The sequence below is a fragment of the Puma concolor genome, chromosome C1 (genome assembly GCF_028749965.1).
Source record: "Puma concolor isolate L17-30 chromosome C1, mPumCon1.1.hap2, whole genome shotgun sequence".
Taxonomy (NCBI): domain Eukaryota; kingdom Metazoa; phylum Chordata; class Mammalia; order Carnivora; family Felidae; genus Puma; species Puma concolor.
In genome coordinates, this window is record NC_141674.1 from 170,188,562 (window position 1) to 170,210,452 (window position 21,891).

A 21,891-nucleotide genomic window follows, 5' to 3' on the forward strand; every position below is an offset into this window, starting at 1 on the left:
ATCATAATCTCACGGTTCATGAGTTCAAGCCCATGAATTCAAGTTCAGGCTCTGCACTGACAGTGTGGAGCCTGCTTGGGATTCTTTCTTCCTCTCACTCTCTCTCTCCCCCTTCTTCCTTCTCTCCCTTCCCTGCTCTCTCTCTCAAAAATAAATAAACATTAAAAAAGTAATAATAAAATGGAGGTTGTACAACCTCATGGATTAGGGATTTTTGGTTTTGCCCTCAGTTGCATAGCAAATGAAAAAGATTAATATAACTTCAGACATCAAAAGGAAATTGTGATGCCTTTCAGAGTTCTGGAGCTTTGGGGAATTGTTTCATAAATGCTTGAGTGAGGAGCGCCTGGGTGGCTCAGTAGGTTGAGCATCCGACTTCAGCTCAGGTCATGATCTCACAGTTGGGGAGTTTGTGCCCCAAGTCAGGCTCTGTGCTGACAGCTCAGAGCCTGGAGCCTGCTTCAGATTCTGTGTCTCCCTCTCTCTCTGTGCCTCCCCCACTCACATTCTGTTTCTTAAAATAAATAAACATTTAAAAAATGCTTCGGTGAATGTATTTGCCAATTTAATATAAGAATCAGAGCATTTAAAGTTATTGTATTCTGTTTGTGGGTACAAATACAGTATTTACAACTATACTTTGAAACATTTTGAGCACATCAAATTTACATTCTTACAATAATTTAGTGTCTTTGATGAATCCAATGTGCATGAATTGAGGTTTTGAAAAGAGTTCGGCACCTGAAACCCCACTTAATTTGCTTTTTTGACTCACATTAATGTATATAGTCAATCATGAACCGTTTTTTTCACTCTGTCTTAAGAGGCATGCTTATAAGACAAATTAAGAAAAAGGAAGTCATGGTAATAACAGTATTTTAGTGTCCACACTAGCTTTTAGCAAAGATAAACTGAGGTAAGTTAGTACATCTGTATTAGAAGAAGCTGAACATCATGCTTTTGAAAAAAATGATAATTACTGTTGCTGTCATATCTATATATTTGCTTTACCTCCTGAAATTCTGTTCTATTTTTAGTATGAAAGTACATAAATCTTCATAATTCTACTCTTTCCTTATAAAGTATTCTGCTCATTGAACATCTATATTCATTAAAAACTGTAACATATTAATCAGGTGAATAAGATCAATTAAATAACAATTAGGTAGGTGGGTATGTGGCCAGGTTGAATTGCCTGGTTACCTATGCAAGGTTGTACTGAAATTATGTGTACAAATGGAAAACAACAAAAAGCTCAATGTAAAAAATCATGAGAATCTTCATGTGTATGTATTATATTTTTAATAGAGTGGAGGCCATGGGAGAACTCCCTAAAGATTCCCTGTCTTCCTGTTTGCTTCCAACAGCATTATAATGGAGTCTTTTTTTGCAGGCCAGTATGGAGGACATGGATTCTGTTTTTCCAATAACAGTAGGAGATATGTTTGTGGTCGGTGTTTGGACTAAAAGAAACTCATTATAGCTTCCTGTTCCTCCATATGTTGCCAAAAATGTTATTGTTGATCAGGTTTTGTGATACTTCTGTACTGTTGACTATTTCTTTTAGATTTTAACATTAGCACATTTTTGTAAATTTAGTGAAACTTGTTGTAACAGTTAGACTTAAAATAATCAGGACTCTCTATCTCTACCAAAGACAGAAAGACAATCAAATTAACCTTTTGGAGTGAGTAATTCTTACAGATTTCTAAAGAAACTCTGTGTGTGTGGTGTTTTTTATGTATTAAAAAAATATAGAGAGATGGAACACTTAGCTATTCTAAAGGTTAAAATTCTAAATGAATCAATCACAAATTATAAAGAAAGAAAATGGGAAATATTTAAGGAAAGATTCTAGTTCTCTAAAACCTTGCTGCTCAAAATGTGGTCTGTGGACAAGCAGCTTCAGGATGGCCTAGATGAAATGGTGAACCTTGGCCATACCTTGTAAATCGGAATCGGTATATTAACAAGATCTCAGGGATGTGTGTGCAACATTCAAGTCACAGAAGCACACGGTTGGTTTCTATGCAGTCAGCATAATAATTCAAAATTTGGACTTCTAGATGATGTTTTTAGAGAGCATTATGGTTTATAGAGGCAAACTGCTTTGTAAATACAGCATGAATTATTTGTTTCAATCTGCAGCGCAAATAAATTAATCTCTCCATTGTGGCCGGTTTAATTTCTAATTACTATTGTAAGCTTAAAGATAGATAGGCTTAGAACAGAAAATACAAAATGAAATCAAACCCCAAAGGTCACGTTTGAAAAACTGAAATACCTACCAACATGCTGTAAAATGTCCACATGCGTTAAGTGTGTGAATCTTTAACATTGTGCTTTTTTTTTTTTTTTAATTACTTGAGTTATTAACAGAATAGTTACTTGACTTATTTGAGTGTAAAATTGCCACTGGGGAAGGAAACATATGTTTTTCTCTTCTCAGAACTGAAAACTGGCTGAATGAATTAAACTCAAACTTGGGAAAATAATTCACCTTCAGGTTGAATCTTTCTTAGCACAGTGGCAACCAGAGTTCAGGACTGACTCGAAGGGAATTCATGAACACCTGCAAACATAGGTCTTAATAAGGGCCATTTCCCCTTTATCCTTATGTATGAGAATTGATGGCAAAAGAGATCCCTGATATTTGCCCTATTGTTTGGATGCCTTTTGATTTGATAGTACAGAAGTGTTTGTTTTCTTGGATGTTCTCATTTTATTCCTCCTTTTCCCCTGTACTTTCTTCCTTTTCTCTCTTTCTTTCTCCATCAAGGATGTGAGTGCCTATTATGTGCACATCTCTATTTTAGACTACACAAAGATTCAAAGAAGTTTCATCTTAGACTCTTCTAAGTTTCTAATATTTTCCTGAGATAAAACACCATCTTGACATGGCTTACCTTAGTGGGTTTTTTTTTTGTTTTGTTTTGTTTTTTGTTTTTTTTTTTGCTGTCATTATAGATTCAAGGCCAGTTACTTCTATTTTTCACTCTAGTTTCTTTTCCTTCTTCCATATCACTTGTGTTTCTTTGTATCAGTTACTACGGAAACATCACTGTTCTGGGTGTGGTGACCACCACAATTAATGCATGATTCTCTCAATTTGAGTCCATGAAACCAAGATCACACAACACCCTTTTAGTACTTTTCATGCTTTGTTTCTACATACACTTTGCTTTGTTGGAGATGATATCCTGTAAAACAGCTTTTACTTGGTTCAGTGCACTTGAATTTTTGATGTAAGCATACTTAGCAAAAAAAAAAAAAATGTTAACCACAAACATTTGTATTAAGTAAAAATTCTATTATTTTATAATATCTTGCAAAAATTAACAAGATACAGTAGAAAGGCATGCTGATTTGGTCCTTAAATAGAGGAGTAGCATCTGACTATGTGACAAAACTTCCCAAACTCCATAAATTTTGAAAAAAAAATCAACAAATATAAATCATAAAACATGCTTAAAGTCTAGACTTCAGATCTATAGTAGGTTGCCTGTAGAGTGAAAGGGAAGAATTTTTCCCCCCTCATCTCATGTGGGAAAGTGAATGGTTCCAATTTAGGTTTCATTGTGGGGTCCATGAATTAATTGTCGATAGACAGCCTAACAGGAGAAAAATTTATTATGCATGTGGTTGAACTCAGCAGTGAGTAGCCAGTAGAACAGCCAGAGGTAAGGGTTTTTATATCAGTGTGTGTGTGTATTAGGGCTTCAGTGTGAAAGCATGGGAGATTCTATTGGGCAGTTTCCTTCCTGAAAGAAGGCTGGAAGGTGCTCCAGAAGGGGGTTGTAGCAACCATATTTACAGGAGGCTCTACTTTTATCAGATAAGGAAAGTTCTAATAAGATTTCTTTATGTTGATTCCTTCAATGGCTTTTTCAAACTTTCTCAGTGTACTGATGTTTTAAAAGTTCTGGTTAGCATTTGTAATATGCATGAATCCTCATTCAATTCAAATAAATGTAGAAAACGTGTCTTAGTATATACTTAGAAATTATGTCTCTATCTTAACAAAGGAATGTGGGATTTGGCCTCTGTGCTACCCTATGAAATATTACAACTGATTTGAGGGGTTAGCATAGATTGTTTGTTAGAATTATGGCTTAATGATACATTATATAGCTATTGACCAAATGTGCCACCTTCTTCACCTCATGAAAGAGGCTTTACAAAGAGAAGTTTAAGGGGCGCCTGGTGGCTCAATTGGCTAAGCGTCTGACTCTTGATTTCAGCTCAGGTCATGATCTCACAGTTTGTGGGTTTGAGCCCTACATCGGGCTCTGCGCTGGCAGTATGGAGCCTGCTTGGAATTCTCTCTCTCCCTCTCTCTCTTCCCTTCCCCCACCCCTGCTCACTCTGTCTCTCAAAAATGAATAAATAAATGAAGCAAAAAGAAAAGAAAGTATAAGGAACGCCCAGGGAACCATGAACACAAATGGAAAACCAGGCACGGGTAGAAGTGTTTGTGTTTGGCTTCCATCTACAGGCTCCCAGTCCCCTGGAGTTTTGGACTGCTCCTCTTACTCAATGTTTTCCTCTTGCATCTTTGATTGCTGGTTTCTTTTCCCGGTCCCTTCACTGTTCTGTTTACATGCCCATCTTTCTTCCATTAGAATGTAGCTCCTCAAGGGAAAGGAAGGGAGCACTCCTCATCTTTTCTCTCTTGTATCTTGTGCCGGATACATTGTAAGTGGACTACATCTTGTATCTAATATTTGGAGAACCAAATTTGTATTTGTCCTGCCAGAAATCACCAGTGATGGAAAAGTGTAAGGATTGGTGGATACTTTGGATCCTGAAATGATTTCTTCTGGATGATTAATTCTCTGCTTATGCCTGTGACCTGGAGTATGGACAGAGGATATTCTCCCATGTTTGTTCTTTTCCCACGTATGGATGTACTACAGCAGGAAGAGCTACCTGATGCAGATAATTGCCTTACTGACCGGAATTCAGGAACACTGGGGAACATGTGGTTATCATACCATCTTTTCCCAGCTAGCTTCTCCTTGGAATAACTGCTACCAATGTTAAAAAGAAACGAAAAGAAAATCACCATTACAACCATAATTACTACGACAAGCATTCACCATTTACCAAGCCCTGAGCCTGGCACCTGGTGTGTATTTCTTGTTTCTTTCTTCCTACAGCTCTAAAAAAGGGAAGATATCTTCATTTTCATTCGATAAAATGGAAGCTCAGAAAAGCTAGCCCAATTGACCAAATTGACACAGGTCAGTAGAAAAGTATTCTGAGGTCAGTTGCTTCAACACACAGTTGAGGAGCATGGCCTCCCCTCCTATCACAGCACAAGTGGTCAGATTATTCCACTGTCAACAGAAAACTAATACATTTGGGGACACAAAGTAGGTTTTGATTGGTTGTTTTATGTTAGCAGCCAGAGTATGCATGGCTGGGATTTATAAAATGGAGAATGGCTCATATGTAAGCTTCATTATTATTACTTTAAAGTCTCCTACCACACTGAATTTGCCTTTTCAAGTCAAGTGTTTGGGAGAATAGGTTATCTATAATTTTACATCTCACATTTGGATTGGCTCTCAAAAAATATTCAACTATTACAATAGTGTAACTTTTGGGGCACCTGGGTGGCTCAGTTGGTTAAATGGCCAATTCTTGACTTTAGCTCAGGTCATGATTTCATGGTTCAGTTCCTCGGTTTGAGTCCCTTGTTGGGCTCTGTGCTGGCAGCACAGAGCCTGCTTGGTATTCTCTGTCTCCCTCTTTGCCCATCCCCTGCTTATGCTGTCTCTCAAAAATAAATAAAGCATTAAAAAAAAGAATAGTGTAACTTTTGGGGGACCTCAATCTAAGTAAAATCAAAATAATACATAGACATAGTGATGTCTATAGTTCTTCTAGTGAAGAAGGTAGCCAACCACATTGAAAAACAAAAGTGTTAAGTAACTAAAATAAGGTATGTGAAAATGAGGATTCCAACGACTGTTTTCCTTTGCAGGTACTATGTCTTTATCTGTTAATCTGGCTTTCCTACTTTATTTACAATATACATTTGGTTTGGAAAATTTGAGGCTGGTAGCATTATCTAGAAGGAGATAGAAACTGCAGAATGAGTTCCACTTTTATTTGTGCCAAAGGTTGGTCAGTGTCCTCTGGTGACAAGAGCAGTTGACCTTGCCTCTGGGGTCAGCCTTAGTAGCAGAGGCAGCAGGAAGAGGGCTCAGGACTCCTGGGATGTGGGGCCCATGTTGTGCTGCTGCACAAAGCCCCTAAATTGCTTCTGTCCTTTCATAGAAGCACTGAGCTCCAAAACAGGATTTTGTGGACAATTTTCTTTGAGTAGAACTATGGTTTTCAGTCAGACAACATACAATGTTTCATTAAAGCATGTACCTTTGAAGTAACTCATTTTATCTAGACACTGCTAGATTAGTTTTAATGACTTGAGAGCAGAGTGAAGAGAATAGAAAACCAGTTCAGCATTGGGGAATGAAAGAACACTGGAATGATTTAAAAGTAATTTATGAAATTTTTGTGTGTAAGAGACACAGCATATCAGTTCCAAATATGCATTTCTTTTTATTTGCTCAAGTTTTAGGACTTGATCAATAGTTATCTCCATGATTTGTGACTAGTTTTTTTTTAAATACATACAATTTAAAAAGTGAGTGATTTATTGTAAGATTACAACCAAATATTTTTATTCTCTTCTCCCTTTTTGATATCCATCACTGATTCTTTATCAAAATTTTTAATGTCAGTCATTACCCACATAACTGGCATGTTTATATTATGCGCCAATTGTTTAATTCTCCAGGATCCTGTAGATACACATTTCTAAGAGTTAATCAAGATTAAGTTTGCTTTCTTTCTTTCTTTCTTTCTTTCTTTCTTTCTTTCTTTCTTTCTTTCTTTCTCCCTTCCCTACCCTTCTCTTATTTTCCCTTCCATTTTTTCTTTTCTTTCTCTTCTTCCTTCCTCCTTTCTTTTCTTTTCTTCTCTTTTTTCTTTTTTCTCTCTCTCCTTCCTTCCCTCTTTCTCTCTCCGTCTCTTTCTTCTCTCCCTCTTTCTTTATGCCTTCCTTTTAAAATAAAGTTACTTTTCTTGTAGGATTAACATTCTGAAAAACACTCAAGTGTTTCACACTGTGAAGAAATGAAGACCAGTTTTTCAACTAAAACCATTATCAAATTGTGCCAACTAATCCTTATTCTGTGGTGAGGTGGAACACCAGAAAGAGGGAAAGAGCATGTGTTTGGCTTTCTCTCACCTTCTCCTTTAACACATGGTTCATCTACAAGCCTGGCCACAGGGCCTGATGTTGGCTTCTCCACTGAGAGTGACAGAAAGTCCTTTATCACCAAACATGAGCCATATGCCTTTTAATTCCACCGTGATTGCTTCATTGTATGGGGTCCAGAAAGTTTTCTTGGGTTCCAAGAGTGCCTTTAAAAATGCAAATTCTCTTGAGATGGCTTTAATAGGATACAGTTAACAGTAATAGAGTGAAATAGCACTTAGAACAGGCATCATAATGGATGGGAGGGTACCTGAAGGGTTGGAAAGTTATAAGGAATGGAGACTGATTCAGGTGATTCTACATTGTGTGTCAGTCAGCAGTTTTTTTTTTTTTAATAAAAAAAATTTTTTGTAATGTCTATTTTTGAGAGAGAGAGAGAGAGAGAGCACGCACAATGAGGGGAGGGGCAGAGAGAGAGGGAGACACAGAATCCAAAGCAGGCTCCAGGGTCTGAGCTGTCAGCACAGACCCCGATGCAGGGCTCTAACTCATGAACTGTGAGATCATGACCTGAGCTGAAGTCCACCTCTTAACTGACTGAGCCACCCAGGCACTCCTCAGTTAGCAACTTTTATGCAGAATATTGATTCCATCTGTAACAGGATTTAACTGTTGAGGAATATTGAGGAGAACCTTTTATATTTGAAATGTCTTAAAAATAATTTTATAGAAATCATCTGACATGGAACTGATATCATAATTACATAGGTCATGCTGCATCAGATAATAATATGGGACAACCTTTTAGGAGAACTATGGATCTAAGAGGATATGGTGGTTTATATAGACCTTCATTTAGAGGGTTTCATGGACCTGTTGACCTCTTGCTTTTGTGCCAGAAACAGAGGAAGTTCTGAACTACCTAATCAGTTTAGTTTGAAGAAGGATTACCACCTTTACACACCCCCCACCTCTCCCTTTGGGAAACTCTTTGTCTAGAGACTAGTGTCAAATATGTACTATTTGGTATAGCCACATGTATGAATTCTTGAGACTCAAAAAGTTCCTAGCAATGTGTGTGTGTGTGTGTATTTTTCTATTTAAAAGTCTTTGATGCACTGTTACAGGTTAGTTTCTCAGAGTTAGGATGCAAGAGGTTTATCAGGAATTAACACCAGTGGGAGAGGAGGGAAGAAACTAAGATAAGTTAGAAAAAGAAGTCAAATTGTGAAGCAGACTTAGCAAAATCTTGGTGAACCCAGCAGGCACCTCTGAAGAAGGCCTTCCCTGTGAGAGCCTCGGGCCCAAATGTCTGGACTTTTGTACCCTTGCCTGGCTTGGTCACAGGATGCAGACTTACCCAGGTAGGGTGAAACTGTGGGCGAGGTGGCTCTCTGCCATTAAAGCCAATTGGGGCTGATTGCTGGAGGCTACCCCCTGATCTTGCTTCCTATGGCTGCGGGGGGGGGGGGGGGGGGGTGGGGAGGTGAGGGCAGTGCATCTCTGAGTCTTCTGGAAGCCTTCAGTTCTATGATGCCTTATTTATGACTTCATGTCTATTAACTTTGTGTGTTTCCTTATCATTTTGCTGTATTGGTTCATTTCCCTACAGTATTAGAGCTTATAACTGCTACCACATGAGCGTTGCATAAAGATTGAGAGTAGGGACTTGGTTCAGATTCTCTGCCTCCACCATTTACTAGCTCTTTAACCCAGAGTAGGTTTCTTAACCTCTCTAACCCTCAGCCTCCCCATTTGTGAGTCATCGGATCATTAAATGAGGAATGCATGCAAATTCATTGGCTCAGTATCTGGCAGGGTGTATGTGCCCAGTAAGTGTTAGTTATCATTAGTAATAATTTTTTTTTGTCATCGTTATTGTCTACCCTCACTTGATCCAGAATTTAGAGGCTGAGAGATTTTCTAGATGCACTGGTTAATATTAGAAGAAGAAACCAACTCTGAAATATATCTGCCTATTAGGTATCATGGTAGCAGAACAAAAAGTAAGTCAAAATAATTAAATAAGTGCGAGGCAAGGGGTGAGAGAAAACACCATCTGCCAGCTCTCTGTGAGTCATTTAGGAGTGAGTTGGAAGATAATGAAGGCTATTGCATTCTGGTCATGGATGGGTCCTTCTGCTTGGCTGGTGCTATCGCCTTTCTCTGAATAAAAATAGCCCATGCATCCTTTACTGCAGCTCAGTAAACACAGATGATGTGAATAAAAATAAAAGGATGCACAACAAAATCTTTGGGGAGATTTGCTGCAATTTATTTTGTTTCTTAGTGTACCCATGAATTTCAGTACAATCAACAGTTTAATCTGAGCAGCAAGGCATTCATTTTTTGGCTGTTTATAGTCAGCGTTATACTATTTCCTAGCAGCACTGATCATATGAAATGCTCATTAGAGCCATGAAACAATCTTCAGACTTAAAGCAGTGTGGTGGATTGAGTGCAACACCCCACATGTCACAAACAAAGGCTCCCATTTGGGTTTGGCCACCTACGACCTGTGAGGGCAGTCTGAATTCCCCAAGCCGTGGTTTCTCTCCAACCAAATGGTGATGTTAAGCAATCTTGTAATGTTTAAATGAGATCATATGAATGATGAATAAAGTGTTCTTTTTAAAAATGCTTTGGAAATATTATTTTATCATGATTAATTACAGAAAGCTACTTTTGAAGGGCAGTGTCACATTATAACTTTTGAGACTAAGCTGACTACCAGTTCCTAGCCATGCAAAATGACTTAAACTGGGGGGACTGGGGAAATAACTTGAATTATGGTGGCTCATTTTTCTTATTCACAAAATGGGAATAATAATATACTGACCTCATCGAGTTGTTTTGAGGATGCAATGAGATGATCTCAATTGAAGAGTCAGGGTACAGGGCCTGGCGCAGACTGCTTACTTGGCTGCTACTTTCATGATTTAATATGAGAGCAAATAGGAGTCATTTCTTTGTGTCTTGCACCATTAAAGGCCGTACTTTGTGTGTGTGTGTGTGTGTGTGTGTGTGTGTGTGTGTGTGTGTGTGTTGCTGGAATGTGTTCACTAATACTTTCGTTCGAATTCTGGGGTTATGTAGTTACACCTATTAACGTACAGCTGGCATTCTGGAGAGACTGTACTAACAGAAAAATAAAAGATGGGGGGGAGGTCTTTGGAAAGGGGAGAGTAGAGAGTAGTTCTAGGTTTTGTTTTGTTTTTGTCTCCAAATTGATTCTATTTTTTTGAAAAAAGACAGATTTTAAGAAGTATATAATGTGGAGGACAAGTCATGGGCGTGGCCTAGAGCCTGAGTTTATAGTCCTGCCTCTGCCGCTAACAACTGTTTATGGACATAAAAGAAAACAAGGTAATATCACTGGCCCCAAAAGAGATGGGTCAACAAGATCAATGCTTCTTGAGCTTGGCCCCATATAGGAATCACCTAGGGTGCTTTTGAAAAATAACATATCTGTCTACATCAGGTCCACATCAGGTCTATTGGACTGTCTCTGGGGAAGAACCATTCTCCAAGCTCACCAGGTGTTTGGGATACACAGAAAGGCTCACTGACCACTTGACTGGGTCATTGCTGGGTCTCTGGCTCTGGAATCTTGCACATCTGTACACATCTCTCTTTACTGTCGTCACATACATAAAGAGTGCTTTTTAAACTGGATACAGATTTACAGCAGTAGCTAGAGAAGGTTAAGGAATTTGATTTAAGTTATTAGCTTCTGAAAAAGAGCAAGCTATATTCTAAACCTCACTGCAAACCTTAAACCTCTTCTTAAGAGGGATGTGATCACTGTATGTCAACCATACAGGCATTATATGGGACTCAGCTACCCTTTTGAATTTACCTGCTTTTTTTTTTTTTTTTTTCAACGTTTATTTATTTTTGGGACAGAGAGAGACAGAGCATGAACGGGGGAGGAGCAGAGAGAGAGGGAGACACAGAATCGGAAACAGGCTCCAGGCTCTGAGCCATCAGCCCAGAGCCTGACGCGGGGCTCGAACTCAGGGACTGCGAGATCGTGACCTGGCTGAAGTCGGACGCTTAACCGACTGCGCCACCCAGGCGCCCCTTACCTGCTCTTTATGTGGAAAGTTGTACCACTAGAGAAGCTTGCTTCCAATTCGGGCAGGTATTTTATACAACATTTAAAAGTCACACATAAGGCTTCAACTCTGGATGTGGGCAATAAGAAGAGACAAAAAAGTGGGAGACTGTTTCCAGGGAGGGATTTTCTAACTCACTGATCTCAGCACAGAGCATCAGCTTGGAAAGAGCGTTTTTGTAACAGAAATATTCAGTGAAAAAACACCAATGATTTCCATTTATATCCTTAAAATGGTAGAAGGAACATATGGCTTAGATTAGGAAAGTGAGCGTTAGCTATGAGGGTGCATTTGCAGGAGACATTAATTAGGACTGAGAGTACCTCAAGTACTTGGGAAACAAATTTGTTTAATAAGCTTCATGGTTTGCAGATGCCTTTCCCTCTTCCTCCCCTATGATTCCAAATGAAGCCATTTTATCTGTTCAGAGCTAAGCACACTTGAGAAAGTCACATGATTTTTGTGCTTCACTCCATTCATGTTTGAAAGCAAGTTCACAGGACCTTCACATGAGTAAGATCTCTCTTATAGCAATATACACCTGAGTGAGGACCTCATCATATTAAATCAGGATCTTATTTTAAGCTCCCTGTTTTCAGGGCTTTGCCTTTCAAGAGACCTTCATTCATTGGACTACTACAGCCAAATGCTGATGTGCTGTCTGTTCCTGGAGACGCTCTGCCCTGGGGTGTGCTTGAGTGGAGTACGCTGCCCGTGTCTCTTGTTTGTATCGGCTCCTGCTGCTTCCTTTGATTAGGGGCTGATAGAATATCTCTCAAGATTTGTGGAGTTGATGAAAGCCATATGTCTGGGCTGAAGTATTTGGAACTTGATTTTTGGCATTGTCATCATGTTAATATTCTTCAGGACATTTTAAAACATGAGCATGAGACCTTAGATACATGGAATTCTCTGGCGAATACTGGCTGGGACAGCTGATATAAGGGTTATGTTGAATCCTCAAAAGCATATACTGTATCACTTTCTTAAGCTAGAAGGGCTGTAATGATTCTCTTGGGACAAATAAACATTTCCTGTGAGGTCCCTACTTGCTTAATTCTAGCCTTGAGTTTTAGAATCCTTGCTACCCTAAGTGAACTCATTTTAATAAAATAAAAATGTTCAGCTGTTTTATTGGTGCTTGTTGAAGAAGGCAAAGATCAAAAGGGAATTGAGGAAGAACTTGTTCTCTCACTGAGGCAGCATTTGTGAGGTAAAATAGAAAGGTGGGTTATGTGGGCCAGTAGAACAGGGTAGGTGATTAAGAATAAAGATGTTAGAGCCAGACTTCCTGACTTTAAGTCCTGGCTCTGTTACTTCTTGCTTTCAATCCTGGGCTACCAAAGCAAGTAAACTCTGTGCCTCTCTGTTTCCTTATCTATAAAATGGAGATAATGACAGATTGAATGAGTTAATGCTTATAAAGCAATTAGTTTCTGCACATCAAAAGTATTAATAAATGTGACTGTCCATTGGGCAGAGCCCCGTGCTGGCAATGCTATTACTTTCATGTGACTATCTGCCTTCGGAACTAGGTTGATTTTATGAGCCTAATCCGTTTTTCTCCCTCTTTTCTGAGGCTGGTGCTAAATGGTTTTATGATGCTAGATAAGACGCGTGAACCCCAAATACCTACCTGTCCCTGTTTGTAAAATGTAGATTAGTTCAATGTTGCTTATAGCTATGCTGGGAGAAAAAAATAAGACCATTATTACAAGCCCTTTTAGCTCTTCTGGGGAGGCGTAAAGCAGGACCAGAAAATGATTTGTATAATAACTCAACTTATTAGTCAAAACTTTTCCAAAACAATAACATTAATGCCATGATATGAGACACTTTCTAATAAACATTTTTAAGCATCTAGATCCCTAAATTACGTTAATAAGAAATGTTGCTGAAATGTAACTGATTCCTAGATTGTGTCCACTCCACTACTTGATTTTGGCCATTCATTTATTACAAGCAAACCTAAAACTCATTTGCTTTTTCATTTCTAAGTTACCCCACCTAGTTCCAAAACGGATTTAAGACCACTGGAAACCACTTGTTGCATATGTTCAAAAAATATACTTACTTTTGTCATCTTGTGGCTTTCAGTATTAATACCTCGATGGAAAGAAGTCAATATTTTTCTTCTCAGTTTCATCCGAACACATCTCTGCTGCATGTGTTATTCATTAAAATCCAACAGGAACTGAGTAAGAAATGTTTTCCTAAGGTACAGACACTTGTCAGAAAGCTTGGGATTAAACAGCCATATTATTTATTTTTAGATTATGAGCTGACTATAAATTGACAGCAAGTGGTCATGTTATCGCAGTCTTTGACACCTCATGGAAGGCCCTCTTTCTGACCCCACCCAATCTTCAGTTCCTCTAATGTGTTTGTGGTTACTCTTTTGGTAGTTCTCTAACCGGGTCCTAAGATAAGAGACGAATGTGGGGGGTGAGGGAGTTATTTCCTTTGATGTTAGTGCATGCTGGTGATGGTCTATGTTTCTTTCATAAAGAACGTAATACATTGGAAGACAATCGAGGGAGCACGGGAAACGTGGGGTATAGTGCTACCGTCCAACTAACTGGGAATTCAGGCAGGCCACTTTGTTTTCTTCAAACTCAGCTCTGCGTCTATGAAGAGGGTGAACTCCTTCACTAACTATTGTGTAGTGCTCGTAAGATAGTAGGAAGTCAGCATAATTGCATATACTGTAGCAGTTGTATTACAACTTAAGTGGATAATTCCTCAAAATTGTGTTCACCTGACTCATATAACACAAAACCAGAATGTGGGGGCTTTAGTGTATTAGATATCTGACACAGATATATCCAAAGCTTTTCATTTTGTTTTGTGTAACTTTAGTGACCTACTCTTATTAATATGTGTCCCTTGACTTCTGCTTCACTCACTCTTGGAGGTAGGTGCATTTATGCATTTACTTCTTTATTGCATAAAATGGGAACATATCATTGAAAAGGACTATATTCTTGTCAGGAAGTTTGCTAAAAACTAATATGCTTTAATTCAAGAGATATTTGGTAATCTAGTAAATAGACTAAAATAATTCATGACCCAGGGAACTTGCCTCAAAGAAGCTTCTGGTGTGGTGGGAGTACAGAGAAGGAAATGCAGAATTATAAAAGTGTACAATGAAGGTGATGATTGGGAAAAGTGTGGAGCAAAGCAATTACAAGTGGGCACCAAATCCACCCCAGGGAAAGCCCTGCAGACTTCCCAGAAGCCATGGCATGTGAGTGGGTGACTGGAATCAGGCAGAATATGTGATCGTTTCAGGCAGAGGAAAGCAGCATGTGAAAGAGCCTAGAAGTGAGAGAGAACCATAAATGTCCAGGTCCTGAAAGTAACTTATAGTATACATTAGGGGAGGAGGGAGTGGAGGAGGGAAGCAGGGAGAGATGAGGTTATAGAGGAATACCAAGAGTTTGGGTTTGATCCTGAGGGCAATGAAGAACCATTGGAGGGTTTCCACAGAGGAGTAACATATAATATTAACACTTAAAACAAGATGAAATACCAACTGGAGTGTGGTGAATGATTTGGATTTGTAGTGGGGCAGAACTGGAGATGAGAAGGTCAGTCGGAGTATTGTAACAATAAGCTAGGCTAGAGGTAATGGTGGCTTAAGCTAAAATAGAGGCACTAAGGAAAAAGGAAAGATGGATTCCAGGAATATTAAGAAGATAGAATCAACAGGATTTGATGATTGATCCACTCGAAAAATATTTGTTGGATTTCTGTGTCTGAGCATTATGGAAAACCTGATATTAGATATACATGCTCACTGTAAATAACTATGCAGGCTGGACAAAATATACAAAATAGTATCTGCAGGCATTGCCTAGCCACTCAGTGTTGGGCTACAATCCTTGGGAAAGGAAAAACACATGAGGTAACCTCCAGATTTACACAGGTTTTCTCTCCAAGGACATAGTTCAGACTCTCATACCGGGAGTGAGATCTCAAGAGCATCTGTTTTGCCAAATGAAGGAGTTCGTTGACTGTTCAGTTGGCTGATATTTGGGTTTAAGACATCAAATATGGGAGACCTCTAGAGAAGAAACTCAAGAAATCCTTGGAAATCCTTCTTAGGTCCTTGGTCAGCTCCTAAATTATACATGTGTAGGATGAAATTCCAAAAGAGAGCCTCTTCCAGAAGGCTGAGAGCTAAGCAGACATTTCAGTGCAGGGAAGATGTTGGAGTGCAAGCTGAGCCAGAGTGAGGAGACCCTGATGAAACTGCTAGCATATCACTGGATCCTAGAAAGCACATTGTAGGAGTAAGTATCATGTTTTAAGAGTAAAAGCAAAATGAGAATAGGCCATCCTAACAGCCTCAAACCAGGTCCCAACACGATAAGATAAATCTGCAGTAACATAACTGCCTGCCATAACAAAACTCGACTGCCTTGAGAAGACAAATCCTGCAGAGCCTCTCAAATATATTATTCCCGAGGTTCAGCTTTCAATGAAAAATTATTACACATTGAGAAAAGTAGGAAAAACATAATCAGGTCATAAAACGATAAAAGTGAACCTAGAAATAGTGCTGACAAGAAGAGTTTACTCTATGCAGATACTAGTTCCAGCTGTGTGCAAGACACTCTCTGAACTCAGAGAACTTACGTGTAGGAAGAGAAAACAGCCAGTAGACAAGACGAATCAGTAAAACATTTAGTGCGTTAGGTTACGAAAAATGCCAGGGAGGAGAAGAAATCATGGAAACAAGGTAGGGGGTATTGAGTGGATGGCATTTTATGAAGGGGGTCTGGAAGAGATTTCGTGTATGGGGCTGATGGCAAGGGAAATTAAAAGATGGTAATCATGTTCTGAGCTTGTGCTTTTTTTTTTTTTTTAAAAATTTTTTTTTTTCAACATTTATTTATTTTTGCGACAGAGAGAGACAGAGCATGAACGGGGGAGGGGCAGAGAGAGAGGGGGACACAGAATCGGAAACAGGCTCCAGGCTCTGAGCCATCAGCCCAGAGCCCGACGCGGGGCTCGAACTCCCGGACCGCGAGATCGTGACCTGGCTGAAGTCGGACGCTTAACCGACTGCGCCACCCAGGCGCCCCTGAGCTTGTGCTTTTATATGAACTTGAGACGGGCTACACGAGGAGGAGCTGCATTATTTGTCAGAAGACGGTATTTGGGGAATGTTTAGTGTGAGGTGTTGCTGAGGCTCTAATTGGAATTTCATAGTAGGCAACTGGACACATGAATCTGGAGAGCAGAAGATGTCTGTTCTAGAGATGTTAATTTGGAATTGATCAGCCTATGATAAAAACTATGACCGTGTAAAAATGAGAAGGGAAAACCCATGAAAAGGTTCAGGATTTAAAATACAGACATGGCCAAATGAGAGGCGGCAATTTCAGGCAAAGGAAGACCAGGCCCTGTGCAGACGCCTTTTCCAAAGATGACTCGGTGAGTTGAGACTGTTCCCCAGAGACACCTTGAGAAGAATTAGCTGAAAATCACAGGGCCACAATAAGGAAGGTGACACATTAGTGTCACTGCCCCCCCCCCAACAGTAGATCACCCCTTCCAGGACAGTTGGATTAAATGTGGAAAATGAGCGGCACTGACATCCATGAAAATCTCAGACCCTGCCAGTTCCATTGTTGTCTCAACTTGAAATCTAGGCTCTTGGTACCTCAGGGGACACCTTTCAGTTGTACCCCGCCCCTCCTTTTCAACCAAAGACAAGGGCAGAGGGAACCTCAGAGGGGGAGATCTTGGGACATTCGTAGCAGGACCAGGCTGCTGTGAATAGGGGGATGATCCTGGCCCACAGACAGGTCCCATTATGCCAGAAGCACACATGCAGAGGAGGGAGATGGCATGGCCCTGCCACGACCCTCCTTCTAGGTGTGCCGTAGGGCAGTTGGGCCGAGAGAGACCTGAGCTCCAGGGCTCCGGAGAAGTGGGGAGCAGGAAGGCGGAGACCAGTCAGGGCCTTGTCCGCCTGTCAGCAGTCCCTCAGACAGGTGCCGCTGACCATGGGGACTTCAGTGTACCCTCAGACAGTCCCAACGCAGAGAAAGAAGAGCTGTCTAGGGAACTGAGGGAGGAAAATCAGAGGATTGCGGACCTCATAGGACAAAGGACACACCTCCAAGCTGAGGAAGTGTCTTTGCACGTCGAAAAGGCCCAGCTGGAAAGTGAGATTCAGCAGCTCCAGGTCAGGCTCCAAATACAGCGTGAGACGTGCGAAGAGCATGTCCTGCAACTGGAGGGAAAGCGGGCTGAGCAGGAAACATCGTGTGGAGATGGAGAGAAGCAGCTTCCCAAGGCATGCGGGAGCCTGGATGCCACCTGTGGGACCCGCAGTCTCCACAAGAAGATGGCTGAGGACCTGGGCAGAAAATCTCAGAGAACCACCTCCTCTTACCAAGAGGACGTCCTCCTGAGTAAGGGGAGAGGCCGCAAGAGTGGGAGGGCCCCTCTGTCGGCAGAGAGAGAGCCCCAGGAGCTGAGGAGAGAAGGCTACCACCTCAGGCAGAGGCTGGTCCACTCGGGGCCCAAGGTCCAGCCTGTCCCATGGGGGCCTCATGCACCTGCTGCTCTTCCTGCAGCCTCCAGAGCCTGTGAGGGGCCAGGGGCTCCCCTGCATCCCAGGTGCCCCAGGAGAGGCAGGGGTACACTGGCAGGGCTCCGGGGCTGGGGGTTGCCTACAGGTCTCACTCAGCTTTCCAGTAACCAGGCCCTGGACGCCCACGAGCAGGGAGGACACAACAGCCCCTGTGCTTCCCCGCCAAGCTATGGCCACTGCTTTTTAAGTTTAGGTTAGCCCTGTTAATTAGTTGATGCTACCTACATCTGAGTGAAGTTCCCTATAGCAGGTGAATGTGGGCTGGTACTTTTTTTTTTTAAGTTTATTTATTTATTTTGAGAGAGAGAGAGAGAGAGAGAGAGAGAGAGAGAGAGAGAGAGAGCGCGCGAGCATGAGAAAGGGAAGGGCATAGGAGAGGGAGAGAGAGTATCCCAGGCAGGCTTCTCCCTGCCACCAGAGTCCTACTCAGATGCTTAATTGACTGAGCCACCCAGGCGCCCCAGCTGTATTTTTCAATAAATGTTTGTTAAACATTAAAATAAAATAAGATAAAATAAAAATCCGATATGAGACATAAAAGTCTGTCAGTGAGACTAATAACTAACTGGGCCGATGGGCTAATCCACTAGAATCCATTGTCCTGAAAGTCCAGTGTTTTACCAGGAGGAAGGGGTCAGCAGTTCCAGACACTGAGAAATCATGTTTTCTTGGATTTAGAAACAAAGAATTTGATTTAAAAATATGGTGAGGGGGCGCCTGGGTGGCGCAGTCGGTTAAGCGTCCGACTTCAGCCAGGTCACAATCTCGCGGTTTGTGAGTTCGAGCCCCGCGTCGGGCTCTGGGCTGATGGCTCGGAGCCTGGAGCCTGTTTCCGATTCTGTGTCTCCCTCTCTCTCTCTGCCCCTCCCCCGTTCATGCTCTGTCTCTCTCTGTCCCAAAAAAAAAAAAAAAAAAAAAAGTTGAAAAAAAAATTAAAAAAAAAAATATGGTGAGAATTACAACTAAAATGTGAAGCAGAATTCAGAGGGTATGGAGATGAGAAAAGAAGAGGTAAGTTGGTCAAGAGATAAACAACTCTGAACGTGGCTATCAAGAGTGGCCGTTGAAGAGGGATGTCAGGTTCTGGGCGTGAGAAGAGAGGGTGTGTGTGTCACGAATGCAAGACTTAAACACATTTAAGTATACTTACACTTTTTGAAGGACTCCTTAGCGATGCAATGTAGATTGGAAAGAGATGAGAACATGATGATGTCTAGATTAGGTACACGGTATTTTAATTTCTAGGATGATTCTTTAGTGACCCTCCTGATTCACAGAGGAAAATTTTAACTCTTGTTCCACAGTTACTCAAGTGATATTAATGTCAAATCTTGCAATTCAGAACTTCTAGCTTTATCTCAGATTCTCTCTCACTTAACTAGTTCTAAGTAATTTTTTTATTCAAAATATTAAAAGGAGGCTAACTTTATGGCAATTATCTATCTAGTTCAACTTTCCTTTGTATTTACACACGTTGTTCTATAAATAGAATCCTTTAAAGTGTTTATTATGAGCTACTTTAACTACTGAGTCTGAATCATAATCATTTATATTTTTCACTAATTGAACATTTCCAAAACTTTCAAAGATTTCTATGCTAATAGAATCTCTTCTCTTAATGGATGTATATGGACTATATGTAAATACTTTTAGTTAGAAGTCCATTATCTTTGTTATTCAAGTTCAGAGAAGAAGTATTAATTCAAGATGGTCCTGATTAAACTTCCAGGAATAAAGTGATAAAAAAGCCAAATATTTCTGAGAACTTGTGCCCTCTAAAAAGGAAATTTCTAAGTACCTTTTTATGTCAGTGAAAATGAATTGTGACAAAAACATACTCATTGAATGTATTAGAATTGAGTCTGACAGGATAGACATCAGTACTAAAAAATGATAATAATCACAGAAAGATTTACCTAATCAAAATACATATTTTTCCAAGGCTCACCAGCTGATGTTTGAGACATTCAAAATTTCAGACTAATTTAGGAATTTTTTTTCTGAGTTTTGATACTTTCTGCAGACAGTTTCTTATACATTTTGATATTTTTTTGCACTGAAAACATCTAGTTATCCTAAAGTATCTCTTTATTCATGAATGAATAGAAATCATCAAGAAAGATAAGCTATTTCAACGAGTCATTTTAAAGAACTAATTATTGTTTTATTATACTGCTAATGCTCAAAGTGATCATATGACATTTAAGCTATCTTGGTTCTGATAAACTTGAAAACAACCAAAAGAATTTAGTAGGAATAATGGCACTCTTTTATGTAGCTTGAGGGAGTATACTGAACTAGGCGACCTGCTGTGCTCTTCAAACCCAGGGAGAAAGATTATTCTTAACAGGGTATAAAACTAGATACTGATCTGTGTTCAGTTAGCATTTCTAAAAGCCTAGAAACATCTTGAAATATATAGTATGTGGTTTAGATTTAGTAGAGTTCATATTCCAAAGACGAATATGATTCATTACTTGAATTAAAGTCAGGTTTTCGTTTCAGTAGGTTAAAGGTAGTTTATAGAGATGTGCAATTCATATTTTGCATATAGATACCTCCTCTGAAGGAACTTACCTAATTGACAGGGTGTAATGTAGAATTTGTGTTTGAGGTTAGACTCTCAAACTTTTCTTTATATGGATGAAGGCTGAAGGAGAGAGATACATATGTTTTTTACCCTGCCATCCTATAGTATTCATCTGAAGTGTGGTTTCTTTCCAACCTCAGATGGTCTGAAACAGTGGCCACACCTCCCTATAAGACAAACACACCAAGGCCACTCAAAGAAAAGCTTCATCCCTGGTCTTCCTCCCCTTCCTCTCTTATTAAGAATATACTGGATACTTTGTCTTATACTTTGAGGCCTTTCGGAGGACACTAAATAGCCAAGCTCTCAGGAAATTAGATATCTAATTTTCATACAAGGACTAGCTTTGGTTTGTGAGTAAAGATTCAGTAAGCCACTTTACCTGCCAGTGGGAAGGCATTTTACACAAGGACTGCTGGATTATAATTTCCACCTGCTTGTTTGGAATGGAGAACCTGAGTATTGCCTCCTTGTGTACCAATTTCTGTGAGTCCCTGGATTTTCCTAGAGTTTGTGGCAAGACAAATTAAAGAAAATTTACAGCTCTTAACAACTCTTCTGTGTCCATAAAAGAGATTCATTAAGGGGTGCCTCGGTGGCTCGGCCAGTTAAGTGACTGATTCTTGGTTTCAGCTCACGTCATGATCTTGCAGTTTTGTGGGTTCAAGCCCCACGTCGACACTGCACTGGCAGTGTGGAGCCTGCTTGGGATTCTCTCTCTGGATTCTCTCTCTCCCTCTCTCTGCCCCTCCCCAACTCAGGCTGTCTCTGCCTCTCTCAAAAATAAATGAAATAAACTTAAAAAAAAATGTGACTCATTAATTCTCTTAGGCGTTGGTGGGCCTAAGAGAATGTGTCTACTAACTAGTCATCCAATCAGACATCATCAGTAATAAAGGAACCAGAAACTTGTTCTCGTAATTTAAAGCCAAACCCGATTTCAGTTTAAAGACAGCTCCTGATCTACTTGTGGCCTTGCTTGTGATGGTTAATTTTATGTGTCAACTTGACTAGGTCATGGTGCCCAGATATTTGGTCAAACATTATTCTGAATGCTTCTGCGAAGGTGTTTTTATGGATGAGATTACCATTTAAATCTGTGGACTTTGAGTAAAGCAGTCTCCATAACCCTCATTGGCTGAGTTTCATCCAATCAGTTGAAGGCCGTACTAGAATAAAGATTGACCTTCCAGGGCAAGAGGTAATTCTGCCAGCAGACTGCCTATAGACTCAATTTGTAACTCTTCCCTCCATCTTTAGTCTGCTGGTCTACTCCATCAGATTTTGGGCTTGCCAACCCTCCACAATCAGGTGAACCAATTCCTTAAAATACACCTCTCTC

The 21,891-nt window shown here is 40.2% G+C and overlaps 2 protein-coding genes across 2 annotated transcripts in view; both read left to right on the top strand.

The window, feature by feature from the left end:
* LOC147578572 (uncharacterized) overlaps positions 1-21,891 on the top strand; it is a 348,192-nt gene that overhangs the window by 106,111 nt on the left and 220,190 nt on the right. The gene's annotated exons all lie outside the window — the stretch shown is intronic.
* On the top strand, positions 16,445-18,157 carry LOC147578574 (uncharacterized). Its single transcript, XM_086715219.1, has one exon. It carries the CDS (start codon positions 17,174-17,176, stop codon positions 18,155-18,157), a length of 984 nt encoding a protein of 327 aa, XP_086571345.1. The 5' UTR covers positions 16,445-17,173.

Excerpts from the sequence above, each read along its gene's own strand:
- LOC147578574 (XM_086715219.1), top strand. The coding sequence starts at position 17,174 with ATGCCAGAAGCACACATGCAGAGGAGGGAGATGGCATGGCCCTGCCAC.